This window comes from Penicillium concentricum, assembly GCF_028827145.1.
Source record: "Penicillium concentricum strain IBT 3081 chromosome Unknown utg000002l_segment0_segment0, whole genome shotgun sequence".
Lineage (NCBI taxonomy): Eukaryota > Fungi > Ascomycota > Eurotiomycetes > Eurotiales > Aspergillaceae > Penicillium > Penicillium concentricum.
In genome coordinates, this window is record NW_026622755.1 from 4,653,401 (window position 1) to 4,669,971 (window position 16,571).

Genomic DNA, 16,571 nt, shown 5'->3' on the forward strand with positions numbered 1-16,571 from the left:
ATGGTAAGATGGGTGTGTCGACGGCCTGAGAACGTCGGCATCGATTAAATGATGCGATAAGCCAAATATTTGACCTGTTTGCACTCTCCGCTCCGCTCTCCGCCTCCCCACCATTACTTGACCATCACTACTATCACTACCACTACCCTTGCCTATCCCTCAACTAGTTGGTTTTTTTTCCTTCGAATTTTCTCAAGTTCGCCCAACTCTGTCCTGCCTATTACCAATAAGCTACAGCTCTATCTAATAAGTTCAGCTGGCAAAGGTGAGCCCGAGGATAGCTCAAGCCTAAATCAAAATCCGACACAACATACTCCGTACACAATGACCCAACAAAGGTCAAATCCGAAAGCATTAGGCAAGCCAAAAGGGGTATGTAGAATGCTGCAAAGACCAACATCTAAACACCATCATCTCACTTGGTTTCTTAGCCACACTCTCCAATTTTTGCTTTGTGCTGATGTTCATCCAGTCTCTCAATGCTCCTATTGCAGCTTTTACAATGGCTGTCCTCCTTTGTTCATACTGTATTAGTTCTATCCGCACTGCGCGGCGAGATGCCCAGATCCAAGCACCAGGGCCCAGTCCTTATCAGCGAGCTACGCCATTTGAGAGAAAAGACGAGTCCTGGGTTCAACAAGCACTTGATGAGAGTCGAGCGCAGAATGGTGGGAAAGGACGACCTTGAGGTATTCCTATGTTAAAAGGTGCTTTCTCACATGTATTATATGGACTGAATCCACTACAACAGTGTTTAATACATTATTGTGATATTAATGGTTGTATAATTCTGTAGTCATTGAGGCTCTTCGTGGCTATATAGGTGAAACAAAGTAAAATCAACTGCAACATATGGGTCTTCTTATTCAATCAGAATTTTCAGTGTATGAATGATCATGCCCTGGGAGTCTAAGTGTATTGACAACCCAGTTCAATCTTGAAATTGTTCATCATGCGAATAGTGAAGAAGGAATGTGTGGTTCGGCCAAAGGAATGCCAAGGTGGGTGAGAGTAAACAAAGGATGACGAGACTATATAGATCCAACTGCCTTTCAATGCATCAAATAACCACAAAGCTAATGGGGTTATTGATTTGATGCAATACAGGTGGCATATAAAAGTTGTTAGCGAGTAAATCTGATCAAACTCAACATATGAGATTGATTTGTGACTGCATGGATTGATCAAAGGGCCAGCATTAAACGCCTGAGAAACAAGTATGGATTGATGGTGAATTAAAAAAAAAGTATGGGAGAAGTGAAGAGGAAAGAGGGAAAAAAATAAGTGCGGCAATTTTAAATAATCTGTCACGTGATCCATATGTTTACCAACCACTTACCTACTTTCAAGTGATGCATTTTATAGTACCCTGCTCGCCCTCATTTTCTTCTCTTTACATCCTGTTGAAATCTCCCATTAGTCACATGACCTCTGTATCTTATCTAGGCCCTAGGCCTGTATCTGTATTTCTCCCCTCTTCATACTTCACGTATCATCATACAATATCATCATTGTACATTTTCATGATCTCTCTACTGCTGTAGATTCAAACACATCCATCATCAGTTAGCTGCATTAATCCCGTTTGAGCCATTATAAAATTCTAACAGTCATGGAAGTCCATATTCTGTCAGGAAACTCGTCTACCCTCTCACAGTTACCAAGCGTTCCAATACGGTCGCCCATTGAGATTGTCAATAATTTACGTTTGGTATATGATCAGAAACAGATTGAAACCTTTCAGAACATGTTGGACTCACTTGTCTCAGACGGCAAATTCGACCTGCTTGATTTGGATACAATCATGATAGATGCGGTTAGATATGATGATGCGCAATTCGCCGAGGCGCTTTTTTCCCATGGACTACCCTTGCACCCTGATTACGCTTTGGAAGCAGCGAAGTGGAAGGCAAAGAATGTCCTTGAAGCGCTTTTTAAGAACGGCTGGAATGTCAACAAGCCAATAAGTGACGCACAGCCCCCGGTACTTGGGTAAGAATCTCTTCCCTACAAAAGCTTAACCGCGTAACCGAGTCATTTCTAGTTTCGTGGCCCGGGACCAAGAGATGGTGTCATGGCTACTCAGGCATGGAGCTGATCCGAATCAAAAATGTCTGATTGACTTGACGCCACTTTCTTATGCTGTTCACTACGCACCTATCTCAAACATTAAACTTTTTCTTGGCAATGGAGGCGACACACAATAGGGCCAGCTTCTATTCCACGCGCTGGATAGGGAATCTGAAGTGTTTGAAGTCTTAACACTTCTTCTTAAGGAAGGTGCTCCATTGAATGCGACAATGTATCAGAATCATCCCTTCTCCTGGTCTCTTTACGCTTTTATGGGACTTGGTACCATTTTACACAAGGCGACAGAGCTTGGAAAGGTCGACGTTGTACGATTCCTGGTTCATGACGGGGTAGACTTGAGCATTAAAGATGCAAATGGGGACACCGCTTTGGATTGCGCCAGGAGACTAAGCAAACTTGAAGTTGTACAATTGCTCGAGGACTCAATCGGTCATTAATATTGGAGGATGGTGTTTTTGGAAAAATTGAAAGCACATTTTCAGATCTGATGGACCGGACTGGCTGCAGGTCTTGTAACACTTCCTCCAGCTCCACGGAAGACTTTGTTTTTCCTTCAGTTCGATTAAGAGTTCGTCCTCGTCGGGTAGCAAACGAGTCGCATACGCTGATGATTCCTTATTGCTGGGCTGCGAAATGTGCCCTGTTTTCTCTAAGCCCTCAGCGTGCGCGGGAGCTTTTGTTGACCCATGCGGGAAAGAAGGTTGCCAATCTTCCTCAGAAGATACACGAATAGGTAATTTTGGATAGGAACGTTTGCCGTATGAGAAAGCCTCTCACGGTAATGGAAGCGGGCTTGGGGATGGTTTAGAGCTGATCTGGATTTTGAGTAAGATTATTTTGTTCTGAAGATACTAAATTCGAATTTGAGTTTGCTATCAAATGATTGTAAAGTGTGAATACACAAAGAAGGGAGATTGCCATCAAAGTCTGCGTGGCAAAAGAAATATCGATTGCAAAGGTCTGATCTGGTGGAAGGTCCGCTCTAGTCGTACAGCTTCATGTATATTGTTCAGGTGTATCTTTGTCAACTTGCTCCAGTACTGGTCTGTGACTAGCTTCGGGGCTGGATAGTAGGAATTCTTGATAGGTCAGTTGTCTTTTCGTCACTGGCATAGTTGGAGACATACTTATTGCGAGCTAAGGAATGCCCAAAATCCCGAAGTATCCGCTGATAGAAATAAACGTGAGATTATAAGTTGCATACGCTGCGATCTCTATACTATCTTCCGTACATGTGGAAATCAGATTGAGTTCACTGATCAATGCCCGAACCAAAAAATATACTGATAGCATAGCCTCTCATTCGCGTCTCCTCGGTTTTCCAGGCCGAGAGCTGGCCTTATGGCGTAATTTGGTTGAATAGTGGACTTAGAGAGATGACATATTTCGGCCTAGGAAGTGAGTCGTAATCTCAGACTATGATATTGCCTCTTTTTCCTTAAGCCGCACTAGTAACGCATTCTCGTCTAACGTGTACGGTCTTAGTTTCCCTAAATTTACCGCCATGTAGGGTCAAGATAGCATCGGGCTAGGGTCGGGTACGAAAGTAAAGAAATATGCCGGGTTTAAACTAGCGTTAATATCGATCGTAAGGATAGCACTAGAGTAATAAGATAAAACGGGAACGGAAGAATCCGAAGGGTTTGAAAAGGACCTGATTAAAGGTCTCCGTTTCTTCCTCTTTTAACACGGCTATTATAGGTTATAGATAGGCCTTAACAAGTCCCGCAGCACCGGTGCCGCAGCACTAGGCCCTTGGTTCGGTACTATAGTGTAAACACGACTAACCTCGTGATATATATAAGTTATATAGAAAAGCTAGTAATTTTTGGGTATTTTATTTATAGTAAATAGTAAATCTAGAAAAGTTTAGTATTATCTCTTTTCATACCAGAGGGTTCACAACGATCGAGATGAGAATATCTATCATTTTCCAGTGTAGTTTCAATTGATTTATTTGAGTATGTGTATTCACGAGAATGGGCAAGCATGTATAATAGGTGATGTATATACAGAAAAGACATGCAGAAGCCAGGAAGATAGTAGACAGGTTTAGAAAGCAGAAGAAAGAAAAGCCATGCTTCGGGTCACCATGATTTTTCAGCTGAGATGTAGTGCGCAGGTAAGCATGTGAAGACATGTGAAAGCTGTTTCACATGTCAAAACATTGAAGTCTGGAGACACTGTCATCTATGCCGAGACCCTCGTATGCTTTCGGAATGCAGTAGCCAAAATTTACTCGCTAAAGGTTGATCTTCAAATATTGAGAAACAGACCGCCCCGTCCATGTCTATACAGGTTGTGACAAAAGGAGAAAAGAGGATTTGGCGACCAGAAGCGGTGGGGGCGATGTTTTAGAGGCGGATATGAAGGGAGGTTGGAGACTGGAGGTAGTGATTTGTGTGTTGATAGATCGTGGGTGTCAGATGGATCCCCGAGCTTGTTCTTCCATCTGGATCCTCAGCGCACCATCATGCTGCAAGGTATTGATCTGCTTCCGCAGATATTCGTAGGTGAGCATAGTCGTCATTGCAGCCGGGACGGCCCGGAACAGGTTGACGCCGATCCCGGAGTAAAATGCACGCCAGCCCTCTTCCTTGAGGATTGTCTGGAACGTGCGCACCATGCCATTATAGCGTGGGCGGCTGGGCATTCCGTCTGAGGAGGAGATGCCACCCGACCGGCCGCGGTCATGTGGATGTTTCAATCCACCGCGGAACGCAATCTCTTCGTGGGATTGTGCCGGAATAGTCCGTTGCTGTGTTTGGAGTCGGGTCCGCAAGACCTCGTGCGGGTATGTGACTGTGCTTGCGCAGACCTTGCTGAGGAAAGTGGCGAGGGATATTCCCATCCAGTGTGAGCTACCAGTATCGGGGTGTTCACCGATACCATATCCTGTCAATGCCATTTTTAGATATTCGTAGAGAGGGAATTGAATGGCCACATGGGTTAGTCCCAGTAGAGCTGGGGTGAGGCCAGAGTAGAAGGAGCGAATGCCCTCGATTTGATACATCTTGCGAGCAGCATCCCATGTGCCTGAGTATTGCCAAGGGGCTCGCACTCCTTCGCTGTTTTGTTTAAGGCTTTGTGACATGAGCCTGGTCTTGATGACCCAAATGGGGTTCGTCACGATTGTTGAGCATGCACCGGCTGTGATTGAAGCATAGCCTCGGGATAACCACCAGCTTCCTGTAACTTGGTCAGTACTGATAAATGGTTCAATCCTCCATTCTGGAGGTACCTACCGGTCTGGTCATAGAAATATTCACGAGTCCGGTCATAGACCGCTAGGTAAACAGCCCAGGTGGGAAGATATCCCAGCAACATTGGACCTAGTCCCTGGTAGAGACCGCGGATGCCATCTTCTCGCCAAATCTTCCTCCCGCTTCCGAGCATGCCACGATACAGCATCCCCGAGCCAACTTCCTTTGCTCCCCGCCGAAACCCCCCTGAGCTTGGAGCTTCGTTTTGATAACATCAAGAGGACATGTGACAATCCCAGAGGCCACGCCAGCGCTAGCTCCGCACAAAGGTGCTATGTAAAAGTTGGGTATCTTGGTGGAAAAGACCTCGAGGCGAGCTTTGAAATCAGAGCTCGGGGTGGCAGGCACGTTAGGGGCATTGTCGACATGGATTGACCGAGTTTGGTTTTGTGAGCTGTCCGGAGTGCTTCGGCCGTTTGTAGACATCTTGGTGGCCGGCGCTCACGCAGCTTGTCGAACCGTACTGAATCAACGAGGGCCCCCGGACACGAGCATATCGGGTGCTCGATCCGGAACCCAAGAACCCTATTTCAAACCGAGCTGGGAAAGAAATGTAGATTTACCCGAATATCCAAAGCTCGTAAATGGTGTAAAGAAGAAGGTGTGGGAGATGAGGGAGGATTGAGAGAAAGTTTTCTGGGGCCGATGGTTACCGAACCCGGTGTGGTTGCTTGAATGCGCAATGTTCTATTATCTGCAGCACGGACGTGGGCGGGGTTCTCAGAACAATCAAGCTTCTCGGTGTAAACAGGGATCAGTGATTATTTTGAGACTTAACAAATCCCATCTCTATCAAAGCAGGCGATAAGATCGAGAAGGGGGTATGACATAGGAACCCCATTCGTTAGATGGAGTCTGCCGATTGACATTCCCAGTCTCTCCACTGCCTGAGGCATAAACATCACGTGGTATAGGCCTCAGGCGTAGAATTGCCGTTTCAGGACTAGCTGCCCGAGCTCCGTTTTGCACAACCTCGCAACATCGGGTCATCTCGTGTTCCAGTCGGATAGCCTTTCCAACCCTTCACCACACCCACGTCAATTGGGATACCCGGGATTCAAAATGTCTGCCCCTTCGCTCGCCAGTTACATCGTCAAGCGCCCATGGCTCAAGAGCTGGCTCACCCCTCTCTCCCACTGGTACACCGATGCCGCCGGCTACAGGAGACTCGGACTCAAGTAATTCTTGCCCTCCCGCATCGACGACCCCTCGACCACGAGCGATTGAAACAATGATTTGGAATTTGCTGGTCGAATCTGTCGCGCACCGGTGGCATATCTTTGGAATATGATCGCAGTTGTGTCGGATTTGCCCAGAGCCCCGGTCTTTCGGATATCGCTCGTGGCATGGTTGCACTGAGACACTTGCTGACCGCCCAATTAGGTTCGATGACCTGATCCCTGAGGAGAGCGAGAACGTCCAGAAGGCCATCAAGCGTCTTCCTGCCAAGGAGGCCTATGACCGTGTCTTCCGTATCCGCCGTGCTTTCCAGGTTCGACCCCTTCCTCTGTATCCGACTGGCGCAAAACCTAACAAATGTGTCAATTGCAGTGCTCCATCTCCCACACTCTCCTTCCCGCCAACGAGCAGATCAAGCCCGAGGAGGTGAGTCCCCAACATCCAAATTTCGCCCTCCCCGCATTGGTCTCCATACCGGCCAATCCTGTTGCACGGATTTGTCACACCCACCCTGGCTCCATTTTGGGGCATCTACTTACCACAACGAACACAATGCTAACGATGCGAATCAAATAGGACGTCGAGTACCTCAGCCCTATCATCCGCGAGATCGAGAAGGAGGCTAAGGAGCGTGCTGACCTTGACAACCTTGTTGTCCGCAAGTAAGCCGTTGCTGCCTTGTTCAATAGAATATGAAAACAGGGGGGTTGGATTGTTGTTGGCATGGAATAAACGCCTGGTGTGCTTTCTTCGTAATGGAATGGGTGCCGTCGTCGGCGGCCCATGGCTTGGTTACGCAGCCTGAGTGTACTGATACTGTACAAATCGATTTTCTTCGCGCGCTTATATCTTTGGTCAATCTTGTAATCGACAAGCGGGTCTTGCACCTCTTGCTGTATTGATGAACTCTGGTAACGACTAAGCTAGTTGTGGTTCGGGATAGCCTATGCGTGGTAGATGGTTGGTTTGGGCGTCAGGCGCCCAACATAATCTGGATGCACATGTATAACATCTTCAATTACACCCATTTGCTCATGGCCACGAAATCAGAGTCACAATTCACTCTCAGGGTTTGACTTTATGTACTATGGCAACATCTATACTACAGCACCGTCTTGAATGCTCAATATCCAATAAATAACATGGTATCAAGACAGCCTGATTCGCGAAGGCGAATACATACTCCTACGTTTTTCAACCACCAAGAACAGCCACATCAACATCCTCAATCCGCCACATATACCACATAAATAAACTCCTAAGCCAACGAAGTAAGTACATTGTCTGCACCATGGATAGGGTCGGACATACCTATATGGTGCAAACTTGGCAGCAAGTTCCAGCATATCCTTTTCGGCCATGTATTTGAACTTACCACCACCCTTGCCTTTGAGTTTGCTCACATCACGACCCACAAAGGCAGCACAGCCTCGTCTACTAAGGTGTCAGCAAACACTTTCCCTAAGCCACGACGCAAACAATTCCTGCCATAAGACCAAGAATTTGCATAGAACAAAAACAACTGTGGAAGGAAGAAGCTTACTGTACTCCCAAATCCCCAGTAGAAAACACATCAAAGCGCTTGAGCGCAAACACAGCAAACATCTCAACCGACCACTTCCCCAATCCACGAACAGCAATAAGCTTCTCAAAAAGCTCCTCGTCAGTAGCCCGCGCCAGCATACTTGCTCCAAGCTCTCCACTAGCAAACTTTTCTGCAAGACCCTGGATATACTCCGCCTTGCGCTGTGACAGCCCCGCCGTGCGCAGAGTAGGGATTTCACACTTGGCGACCTGATCTGGGGTCGGGAACTTGGCATGTCTATGTCCATCAGGAGCAACAGTATCGGGTAAATCAAATAGCGTCAGAAACTTGTTTTTGATAGACTTTGCTGCTGCGCCAGAGACTTGCTGGCCGATGATGCTGCTAATCAGGCTGTTGAAGGGATCTACCTCCTCTGCTAAGCCCGCAGGCGAGAAGAGCGGACACGGATGCTTCTCTATCACTGTTGCGATACGTGGGTCTGTCGCTATGAGGTGCGCGGTGGCTTTCTCGAGTAATGTCCCTGTTGTAGCCGTTGGGCGAGGAATGCCGGTTTTTGAGGGCGAGGCATCTTCTCCGCGTGCTGGGTAGGCGTTTACTGTTGAGCCGTGGGGGGTGATGAGAGTTGCGTTTGTTCGGTGCGGGTCGACGGGGCGGTCGAGGGGAGGTGGTGTCTGAGGTCTGAATATCGTGGGATTAGTGGTTGATGGGTGGCTGTCTGTTTCTTGTTTCTCTGTGGCTGCTGGTTCAGGGGACCAATAGGATGTTCCTGTTTTTGGTTTCGTCTTTGTGCTTTTTTTATCTGATTTGCTGGACTTTGTGGTTGCCTTGCGAGGTTTTGTCACTGCGCTGTGTTGGACTCTAGTTGCTTCCCTCGGGGCTGCGCTTTGTAGTAGTGGTGTCTTGATGGTTGGGATGGAGCCCAGTCGGGCTGAGCGTCTTAGTGACATTCTCGAATTGGATATGAGGTAAGCCGGTTTCAATGACCTATGTATTGGATCTGAGGAAATCTCGAGGGGGTGTAAGCCAAGCTGGGGTTTGCGGATGTGCGGAGTTGGAGATTCGCCGGGCAACCCCCGAGTGCCAAGCACAATGACGCTCGTCAATACTCTTCAATGGCACCTGGACAGGCATGCAACTTCTGTCATTGAGCGTTGATTCTCGATGTGATAATTGATCTCATCTTTCTGGTGCATAATTGTAGGGATACCACTTTTCCTGCATGACAATTGAAATATATAATTCTCAATATCTCCCGAGATCCCTCTTAAACAAGATAATTTATAGATCTTCCTCATAAAGAGACCCTAAAACATCTATGAAGCTCAGAACGGCTACTCCTACACTCAATATGCACGCACCCATGAAATATGAGACGACGTAGCCCACAACATATTTGATAGAGCTTTCCTTTCTACCCAGGGTTGTCCACCATACCTTATATTATATCCTATAGGAGTAAGATCTGACGATCTGATATTGAGTCGCATACATAATTACTTTCCGTTCCCTGCCGTGACCAGTGCCGGCTACTAACGTAGCAGTTAAAGCCCGCCCCCAATATTATGAGCTATCTGGTATTAGACATCAATGACAAGGCTTTGCTTGAGCATCGCATAGAAGTGAGATTTTGGTGCTGAGGAGCACTATATAAAGCCTTCCATGATAGACTCGCAACTCGAGCTTCTTGAAAATCAAAATCCTGTCAACGAGCGTGACGTGGCCATTATGACTTAGTCCGACCTAGGAGAATACAGCTGAATGCATTGTTAAAATTCATCGAGGATTCTTATAAATTATATATTGTAGGCAGTGTTATAATTTGCGTCAAAACGACGGGAAAAACCTCAATCTAAATACATATATATAAACACTAAGTCGAGAGTATTTTCCGGTATACCTCATAAAGTAGACAGCTATAGATATTCCGAGCCAATGCACTGGTAACAGCAAACCAAAATTGAAAAATGCCGGAAAGTAAGAAATCATTTATAAAACGCGATTGGATGTGATATACTCCGCTGCTGTACAATTCCAAGGAACTATCCGCAAGAACACCCGTGGACATTGATGTTAGATCCATGGTAGCTCCGTAATACAATACCGATTTTACGTCGAAATTTCGATGATCAACCTTACATGTAGATATAGATACATACTGGTCTGATTCATATAAGAAGTACGGAGTAGTGCTCAGCTATGTAGATTTTGCATGAAAGATTCAGGTGCTCTTAGCAGTGATCTACGTTATATTGACCCATTGCCGTCTAATTATATCCGGGAAGGGGAAAAAGGAAAAGAAAAAGAATTTAGTGGAGATGAACCGACCGTTCATCTAAAATGGATATAAAAACTGACCAGTAAAAACACAGATTGGCAATTAGGCCGAAGCGTTAGACCGAGTCAAATCCCCGAAGACGTTCGTGCATCAGTTCGAATCAAGAGTGAATCCTTGGTTGTGAGACCATTAAATTAGTCTCAGAAGCCAACGGACCACGAGAGCCAGATGGCCGAAAAGCTTCGCATTGAAGCTCCAGCCTGTACGACTGGGATTATCCGGCACAGGATATAAACACATACCCCGTAGTGGTCAGGCGAGTGAATTGTGCATGTTTACTTGTTGATGTGGTTTAGGGAATGTGGCAACCCGCGACCCCTAGATCGATATACACCAGTTCCTAGGCGTTCCGCGCATTCCGGTATTCTCTAGGCCTCTAGGTAGACAGGATAGGAATGTGAATTGAATGAGAAATCACCGTAAACATGTGCCTTTTGTACTGTGACAAGTGGCTGCCAAGTGTAGAACAGCACCTGGGCACAGAGTTGGGCTTAGCTTACCATATTTGTGGCGTAACGGGCACGGGCAAGTATCGAGGTCAAGTTTTTGCAATTTTTCAGACTTGTATTTTTGCTAGACAACGCGGCCATTCTCCGTCTAAGACGTAGAATATACCTAATGACCCAAATTTATTGACAGTCTTCAAACGATCCCAAAAAAAACCATATCACTTGGTGGAACGGTGCAAGAGTGGGGTGAGATGTATCTATCGAGTGAAACATTCGCCAAATTTACTCTGCAACAATAATGACTTTGTTGCCACCCAAAAGGGGAACATTTGTGTGTAATTATATAACGGTCAATATCATCAATTCCATTGGACATTGAAGAAGATGGAAATCTCTATGAAAGATTTGCCGGGCCGATGAAGCTCTAGACATCCACGGCTTGATCGTCGCGTCTTAATTGAAGCTCCATCCCCGAGGCCAAAGTTATAGCCGGCATTATTACCGAAAACGCACAGATGTTGAAATTTTCGTTCCTCAGTACCATTGTACATTGAAAATTTCCGGAGTCGCTACGATCGTCTTGGAGCTGCATCATTGTGATATAAAGCTGTACATTGTACAATATAGGCAAGGTAGATGCATGTATACCCATTTAGTGAAGTACCTGGTTGGGTACAAATAGAAAGTGTGGCGAAGTTCCACAGAATCAGTTGCGATCGACTATCTTCGATAGTTAAATTACCTGTTATACCAACTGTGGTGCGCATAGCGCATAAAATAGGGGGCTTGATCGGCTTTCTCTGACACCATCTGCATATCCCACTCGCGAGGGGGGCGATTGTTTCGCGTCATGTAGAGGTGTATTTTTTTCGGAAAACAGCGAGGATTGACAGTAATCCAGGGCGGATCATTCCAACGTGCCAATAAGAAGTCGCGCATGTCGGGGAATCGACGATAGCGGCAGGGGGCGGGTCCAGGGAAGGCTTGGGTTCCCGCAAATTTAGATCGACCACTATCAAAGTGAGAAGCTTCGACAAATTTGAAGATTGCGTGTCCAGTGTTTCGGAGAGGTTGTTGATATGTGCAGAGTTCAGAGGGATTCAGTGCGTTTGCCAAGTATATCGTACAATAATAGCTTTAGGGGTTGGAGATTGTCTCATATAAATGTAGGAATATCCAATGAGAAGAAAAGTTACAGCATAAAACACTTGAAGATCAACAGGGGAGTCTCGAGCTTGGTTGCATGGATGACGACAACAGGAGATAGATAGGATGGGGCCGTTGATGAATTGGCTAGCTAGCGAACTTCGGATTGACCCGTCAAGTGCTGTAGGATTGGACGTCGGTTACAGGCTAGTATTTATGCATTATTATTAGATCCTTCTAGTATCAACGCTGTATCCTCTATTATTCCGTAGATGAGCATAAATTTGCATGGCCCAATGTCCAAGATACCGATATATGACTACCTTGTACTTTTGATAGGCCCAAGCGAGGCTAATAGACACTGCAAATAATTACATGGTTGTGCAAAATCTACTCCATGTAGCATATTCACACCATGCCGAGGCCCCTCAAGTTATACAGGGTACCTTGCCGAGTGCAGGGCCCAATTTGAAAGTGACAAAAACATATAATGAACTATCTCTGAAGTCCAATAATATTCTCCATGGAAACGTTGAATCATATAAAGAAAATACCCAAATCAGATTTCTATAGACAAATGGAGAAAGGGGCGAGGATAAGGGTGGTACGAGACCGAGCTAGCGTTCAAAAGCAGGAATTGGTGAAATTATTAAAGTTTTCTTTTTTGAGTAATTTTCAATTTATTGGTAATTTTAGTCATTTATGGTAATTTTGGTAAGTGCAAATGTCGAAACCAGCGATAAAATACCTGGCACTGCCCTGACACGCCGGATGCGGTACTGTGTGTGTTTTGCTTCCCCCCTTGGTATGGCATTTTGGAAAAAAAAGTGGCACCTGGTAAGATTAGACAAACAATCTCCACCTCCCCTTTCCTCACCCAAAGGCTCCTTCTTCTTCTTCCTCCTTCAACCTTCGTCCATTCGTTCTTACCATTTGAGAGTTCCTGCCTTGTCCACTTGGCAGTATTTCCGCTTCCCTCTCGTTTGAAGCGCTTCTTCTCTAATCACTCATTGCGAATTCTCTCTGCTATTGCACTATCTATAATCGGTACATATCCCCACACCCCTGATCGAAAAACTCCCCCGAAATTCATCACTAACAATTTCAGAATCATGTCTCTCAAGTACATCCTCCCTGTGCTGGCCGCCACCCAGGCTGTTTTCGCTGCCTGTGAGTATTCGGATTCTCTCGCATTTATCATACATCCACTAACAGTAAGACAGCCGACGACTGTGGCGATACCAAGATCAAGACCCAGAGCGATGCTGATGGCATCAACACCTGCTCCACCATCAAGGGTGATATCACCATTGACAAGTCCTTCAGCGGCGACCTCCAGCTCACCGGCATCAAGAAGATCTCCGGCGGTCTGATCTGCTCCGGTGGTCAGAATGTCAGCTCCATCACCGCTAGCTACCTCACCTCGATCGGCAAGGCGTTCGACTTGGAGGGACTTACCACCCTGACCCTGCTCGACTTCCCTGAGCTCGAGTCCGTTGGTTCGATCAACTGGGAGGCTCTCCCTAAGCTCCAGTCGCTGTCCTTCCCCAAGGGTGTCAGTGAGGCTGGTGATGTCAGCATCGCCAACACTGGTCTGACTGACCTGAACGGTATCTCCCTCAAGACTGTCGGTACCTTCAGCATCCAGAACAACCGTGATCTGAAGACCATCAACATCAACAACCTTCAGAACGCCACCGATCTGATCAGCTTCTCGGGTAACTTCGACACCCTCGAGATCGACCTCCCCAACCTGGGCACCGGTACCAACATGACCTTCCAGAACATCTCTTCCGTCTCCCTGCCTTCCCTCGAGAAGCTCACCGGTCAGCTCGGCTTCTGGGGTACCAAGTTCCAGACCTTCTCCGCTCCCAACCTGACCCAGACCGGTGACTTGATCTTCAAGGACAACACCAAGCTGTCCAACATCAGCATGCCCGCCCTGAAGACTGTTGCCGGTGGATTTACCATTGCCCGTGACGATAAGCTCTCCACCATCAGTCTCCCCATGCTGCAGCGTGTCAACGGTGCCATTGACTTCAGCGGTACCTTCAACAAGTAAGTGATCTTGCTCCCATACCTTTGTCTACGCATATATACTAACAACAAATAGGCTTTCTCTTGGTGCTCTCAAGGACGTCGAGGGTAGCTTCAACATGCAGAGCACCCGCGGAAACTTCAGCTGCGACGATCTCCGCAAGCTGAAGAGCGACAATGTCATCAAGGGTAGCTTCAAGTGTGATGCCACCAACGACAACCCCACCACTTCCAACGGAAAGTCCGGCACCTCCAGCTCTACCTCCAGCGGCTCTTCCAGCACCAGCTCCGGTGCTGCCTTCATGACCGGTGCCAACGTCCCCGTTGTTGGCCTCGCCGCCATCTTCGGTGCCCTTGCCCAGCTTCTGTAAGCGATGGATTAGTGGAGGATTCAAATGACCTTGGGGATTTTGTATAAAAGTCTACCAAGCAACGATCTCAATATTCGTTCCTCGTTACAGTTGTTATGATAATAATTCGGTCTTTCGCGATACTGATTCTGACCCCGGGAGACGCGTCCCCGTCGTTCACCAGGATGGAGTTTTTTATCCTTTGTGTTGATTGTCTTGCTATGTTCCAAGGTTCGCTCATCGCGTCCTAATGCATTCGGTTGCACTTTGTAACCTGCTCATTCCCTGTTGGTATACCGGGAGGGGAGGCTGCTTCGGGCCTGTGGGTTGGATCTCGGTTCTCGTTGTACTTCTTGTGTAAACATTCCTTGAGCTTTTTTGATACCGTAATATTGCCTTTTATTCTAGTTGCGTGCGAGCTAATGATTGTAATTGTATCTCATCTTACCCCCGACGTTCATTCACAAGAAACATAGTTCCTTCGATACATATCCATCGTAGTAGTCTTGAATACCCAGCGGCATCCCCTTGGTCCGTCGGACCTCGGCATAGACCCTTGGACATTGCATTTTTGCAGATCCAGCTCCCGTTCGCTCATATAGTCTAGACGCATCTATGGACCCGTTGCCCGATTTCGCATAATCCACCAAAGCCCTTGGCGTTAAACCATTTCCAATTTTTGCTATTCTGAACATATATATCCACCCATCACGAAAGCCCACAACCTCGCCATATTGAACCTTCAAGTGTTAACTCTAACCTCCAACCTACTTGGCCATAGATTGACTTCTACCAGATCCCAAAACTTAAATCCTCGTAAAGACCCATGAATCTAGCCTCTTCCATTTCCAAATCCCACACTGGGGAGTCGAACACAAGAATCCACATTCACAACCCACAATAAAAATTCCGGGTGAATCACGTATAACATATTACCTAGATTGCTTAGCTACATATCTACTAGTAATCAGTTAATCTGAGGTCATATCTGACCATCACAAAGACAACGAAATGGATACCGGTGGGTACAAACTAAGCGCTAGACGCTAGATACTGGATATCGGTAGAACACATCCATGTGGATGGATTGTGTGCGTTGTTCTTTTTCTTTCTTGGCTGGGGCTAGTTACTAGCTTCCTTAGTAGCGGGATGGATCATAGATTATGAAACAGGGAACATGGATCGGAGGAATAGACAGGGCAGAATAGAGGGAACTAGAAAGTCGTCCCCGGAACTCTCTTGCCCTATGGACAATTGTTGGATTTACTCTTTGTCGGGGTTTATGAGGTGGCAAGGCGTGGCCGCGTGGGGGTGTTGGTCCCCGGCCGTGGATTAGTCGGGAGAAGATTAGAGAGACTTAGTTATATTAAATAGTGTGAAAATGAAAATGGCATTCTACGTAGGCTAAGTAACTATCTACTCCCAAGTAGGTAGGTCCATAGGATATTCTGTTGTACGTGTCAAGAGATAGACATTGTACTCCGTATATGTACTTTGTATGCTAGGGATATGATGATAGTACAATATAGGGCCACCTGCAGAGTACCTACTCCGTACTAAGCTACCATGTGTGTATCAAGATCGTCTAACTTGCAATGAAGTCTCGAAACAGTGAAAAATGGAGCCGCCAATGCCAACCCAGCTCGTTGGGGAAAAGTCGATAAGTCGAATCCACAACACCGGGCCGCGTCGCTCAATCCGATTCGAAGATCCCTGCCGGAAGGGCGAGAAAAAAGATCAGGATCGCAGCTAGTTTGAAACGGATAACGAACACAGAAAAATCGAAAGGGTGATTGGTTGGTTCCTTTATCCGGACATGATATAGGGTTGAAGGAAGGCTGGGACGTTGAGGTTTTTGATAAACTGAATTGGCCCAATCATGGTGGTTATCTATAAATGCTATTGAATCCTTTCGTATGTATTGAATTATTAAAAAGTATATATATTGACATATTTATGGTTGTTGTATGCCCACCAGATAATTGCAACTAAATATGCAGAGCGGGATCCCGGTGGCTGGGAAGAGGGGAATCGGCGATCGTTACGCTGTGAAGAACATTGTGCATTAGTTTAGGGTCGCCGGAATCTTATCTTGAGCGACGAACTCTTGATCGTTGGAAATGATGAACAGATCCCGTGTACTTTGTATATCGTATAGATTGGTGGATTGGATGA

The 16,571-nt window shown here is 46.5% G+C and overlaps 6 protein-coding genes across 6 annotated transcripts; 4 read left to right on the forward strand and 2 right to left on the reverse strand.

Moving 5' to 3' along the window:
• Positions 1 to 324: 324 nt before the first annotated feature.
• N7517_005411 (uncharacterized protein) lies at positions 325 to 688 on the forward strand (the record flags this gene model as incomplete). Its single annotated transcript, XM_056723141.1, has 2 exons — positions 325 to 372; positions 473 to 688. The coding sequence occupies 2 exons, from the start codon at positions 325 to 327 to the stop codon at positions 686 to 688; spliced, it is 264 nt and encodes an 87-aa protein (XP_056579391.1).
• A 1,059-nt stretch (positions 689 to 1,747) lies between these two features.
• N7517_005412 (ankyrin repeat domain-containing protein) lies at positions 1,748 to 2,528 on the forward strand (the record flags this gene model as incomplete). The annotated part of the gene is made up of 2 exons (XM_056723142.1): positions 1,748 to 1,984; positions 2,208 to 2,528. 2 exons carry the CDS (start codon positions 1,748 to 1,750, stop codon positions 2,526 to 2,528), a joined length of 558 nt encoding a protein of 185 aa, XP_056579392.1.
• A 1,985-nt stretch (positions 2,529 to 4,513) lies between these two features.
• Positions 4,514 to 5,502, reverse strand: N7517_005413 (uncharacterized protein; the record flags this gene model as incomplete). Its single annotated transcript, XM_056723143.1, has 2 exons — positions 4,514 to 5,280; positions 5,337 to 5,502. The coding sequence occupies 2 exons, from the start codon at positions 5,500 to 5,502 to the stop codon at positions 4,514 to 4,516; spliced, it is 933 nt and encodes a 310-aa protein (XP_056579393.1).
• Positions 5,503 to 6,416: 914 nt separating this feature from the next.
• N7517_005414 (ubiquinol--cytochrome-c reductase subunit 7) lies at positions 6,417 to 7,199 on the forward strand (the record flags this gene model as incomplete). Its single annotated transcript, XM_056723144.1, has 4 exons — positions 6,417 to 6,532; positions 6,738 to 6,846; positions 6,906 to 6,959; positions 7,110 to 7,199. The coding sequence occupies 4 exons, from the start codon at positions 6,417 to 6,419 to the stop codon at positions 7,197 to 7,199; spliced, it is 369 nt and encodes a 122-aa protein (XP_056579394.1).
• Positions 7,200 to 7,727: 528 nt separating this feature from the next.
• Positions 7,728 to 9,026, reverse strand: alkA (DNA-3-methyladenine glycosylase II; the record flags this gene model as incomplete). The annotated part of the gene is made up of 3 exons (XM_056723145.1): positions 7,728 to 7,791; positions 7,845 to 7,967; positions 8,077 to 9,026. The coding sequence occupies 3 exons, from the start codon at positions 9,024 to 9,026 to the stop codon at positions 7,728 to 7,730; spliced, it is 1,137 nt and encodes a 378-aa protein (XP_056579395.1).
• Positions 9,027 to 13,121: 4,095 nt separating this feature from the next.
• Positions 13,122 to 14,417, forward strand: ecm33 (GPI-anchored protein Ecm33; the record flags this gene model as incomplete). Its single annotated transcript, XM_056723146.1, has 3 exons — positions 13,122 to 13,179; positions 13,233 to 14,067; positions 14,123 to 14,417. The coding sequence occupies 3 exons, from the start codon at positions 13,122 to 13,124 to the stop codon at positions 14,415 to 14,417; spliced, it is 1,188 nt and encodes a 395-aa protein (XP_056579396.1).
• Between the last annotated feature and the right edge of the window lie 2,154 nt (positions 14,418 to 16,571).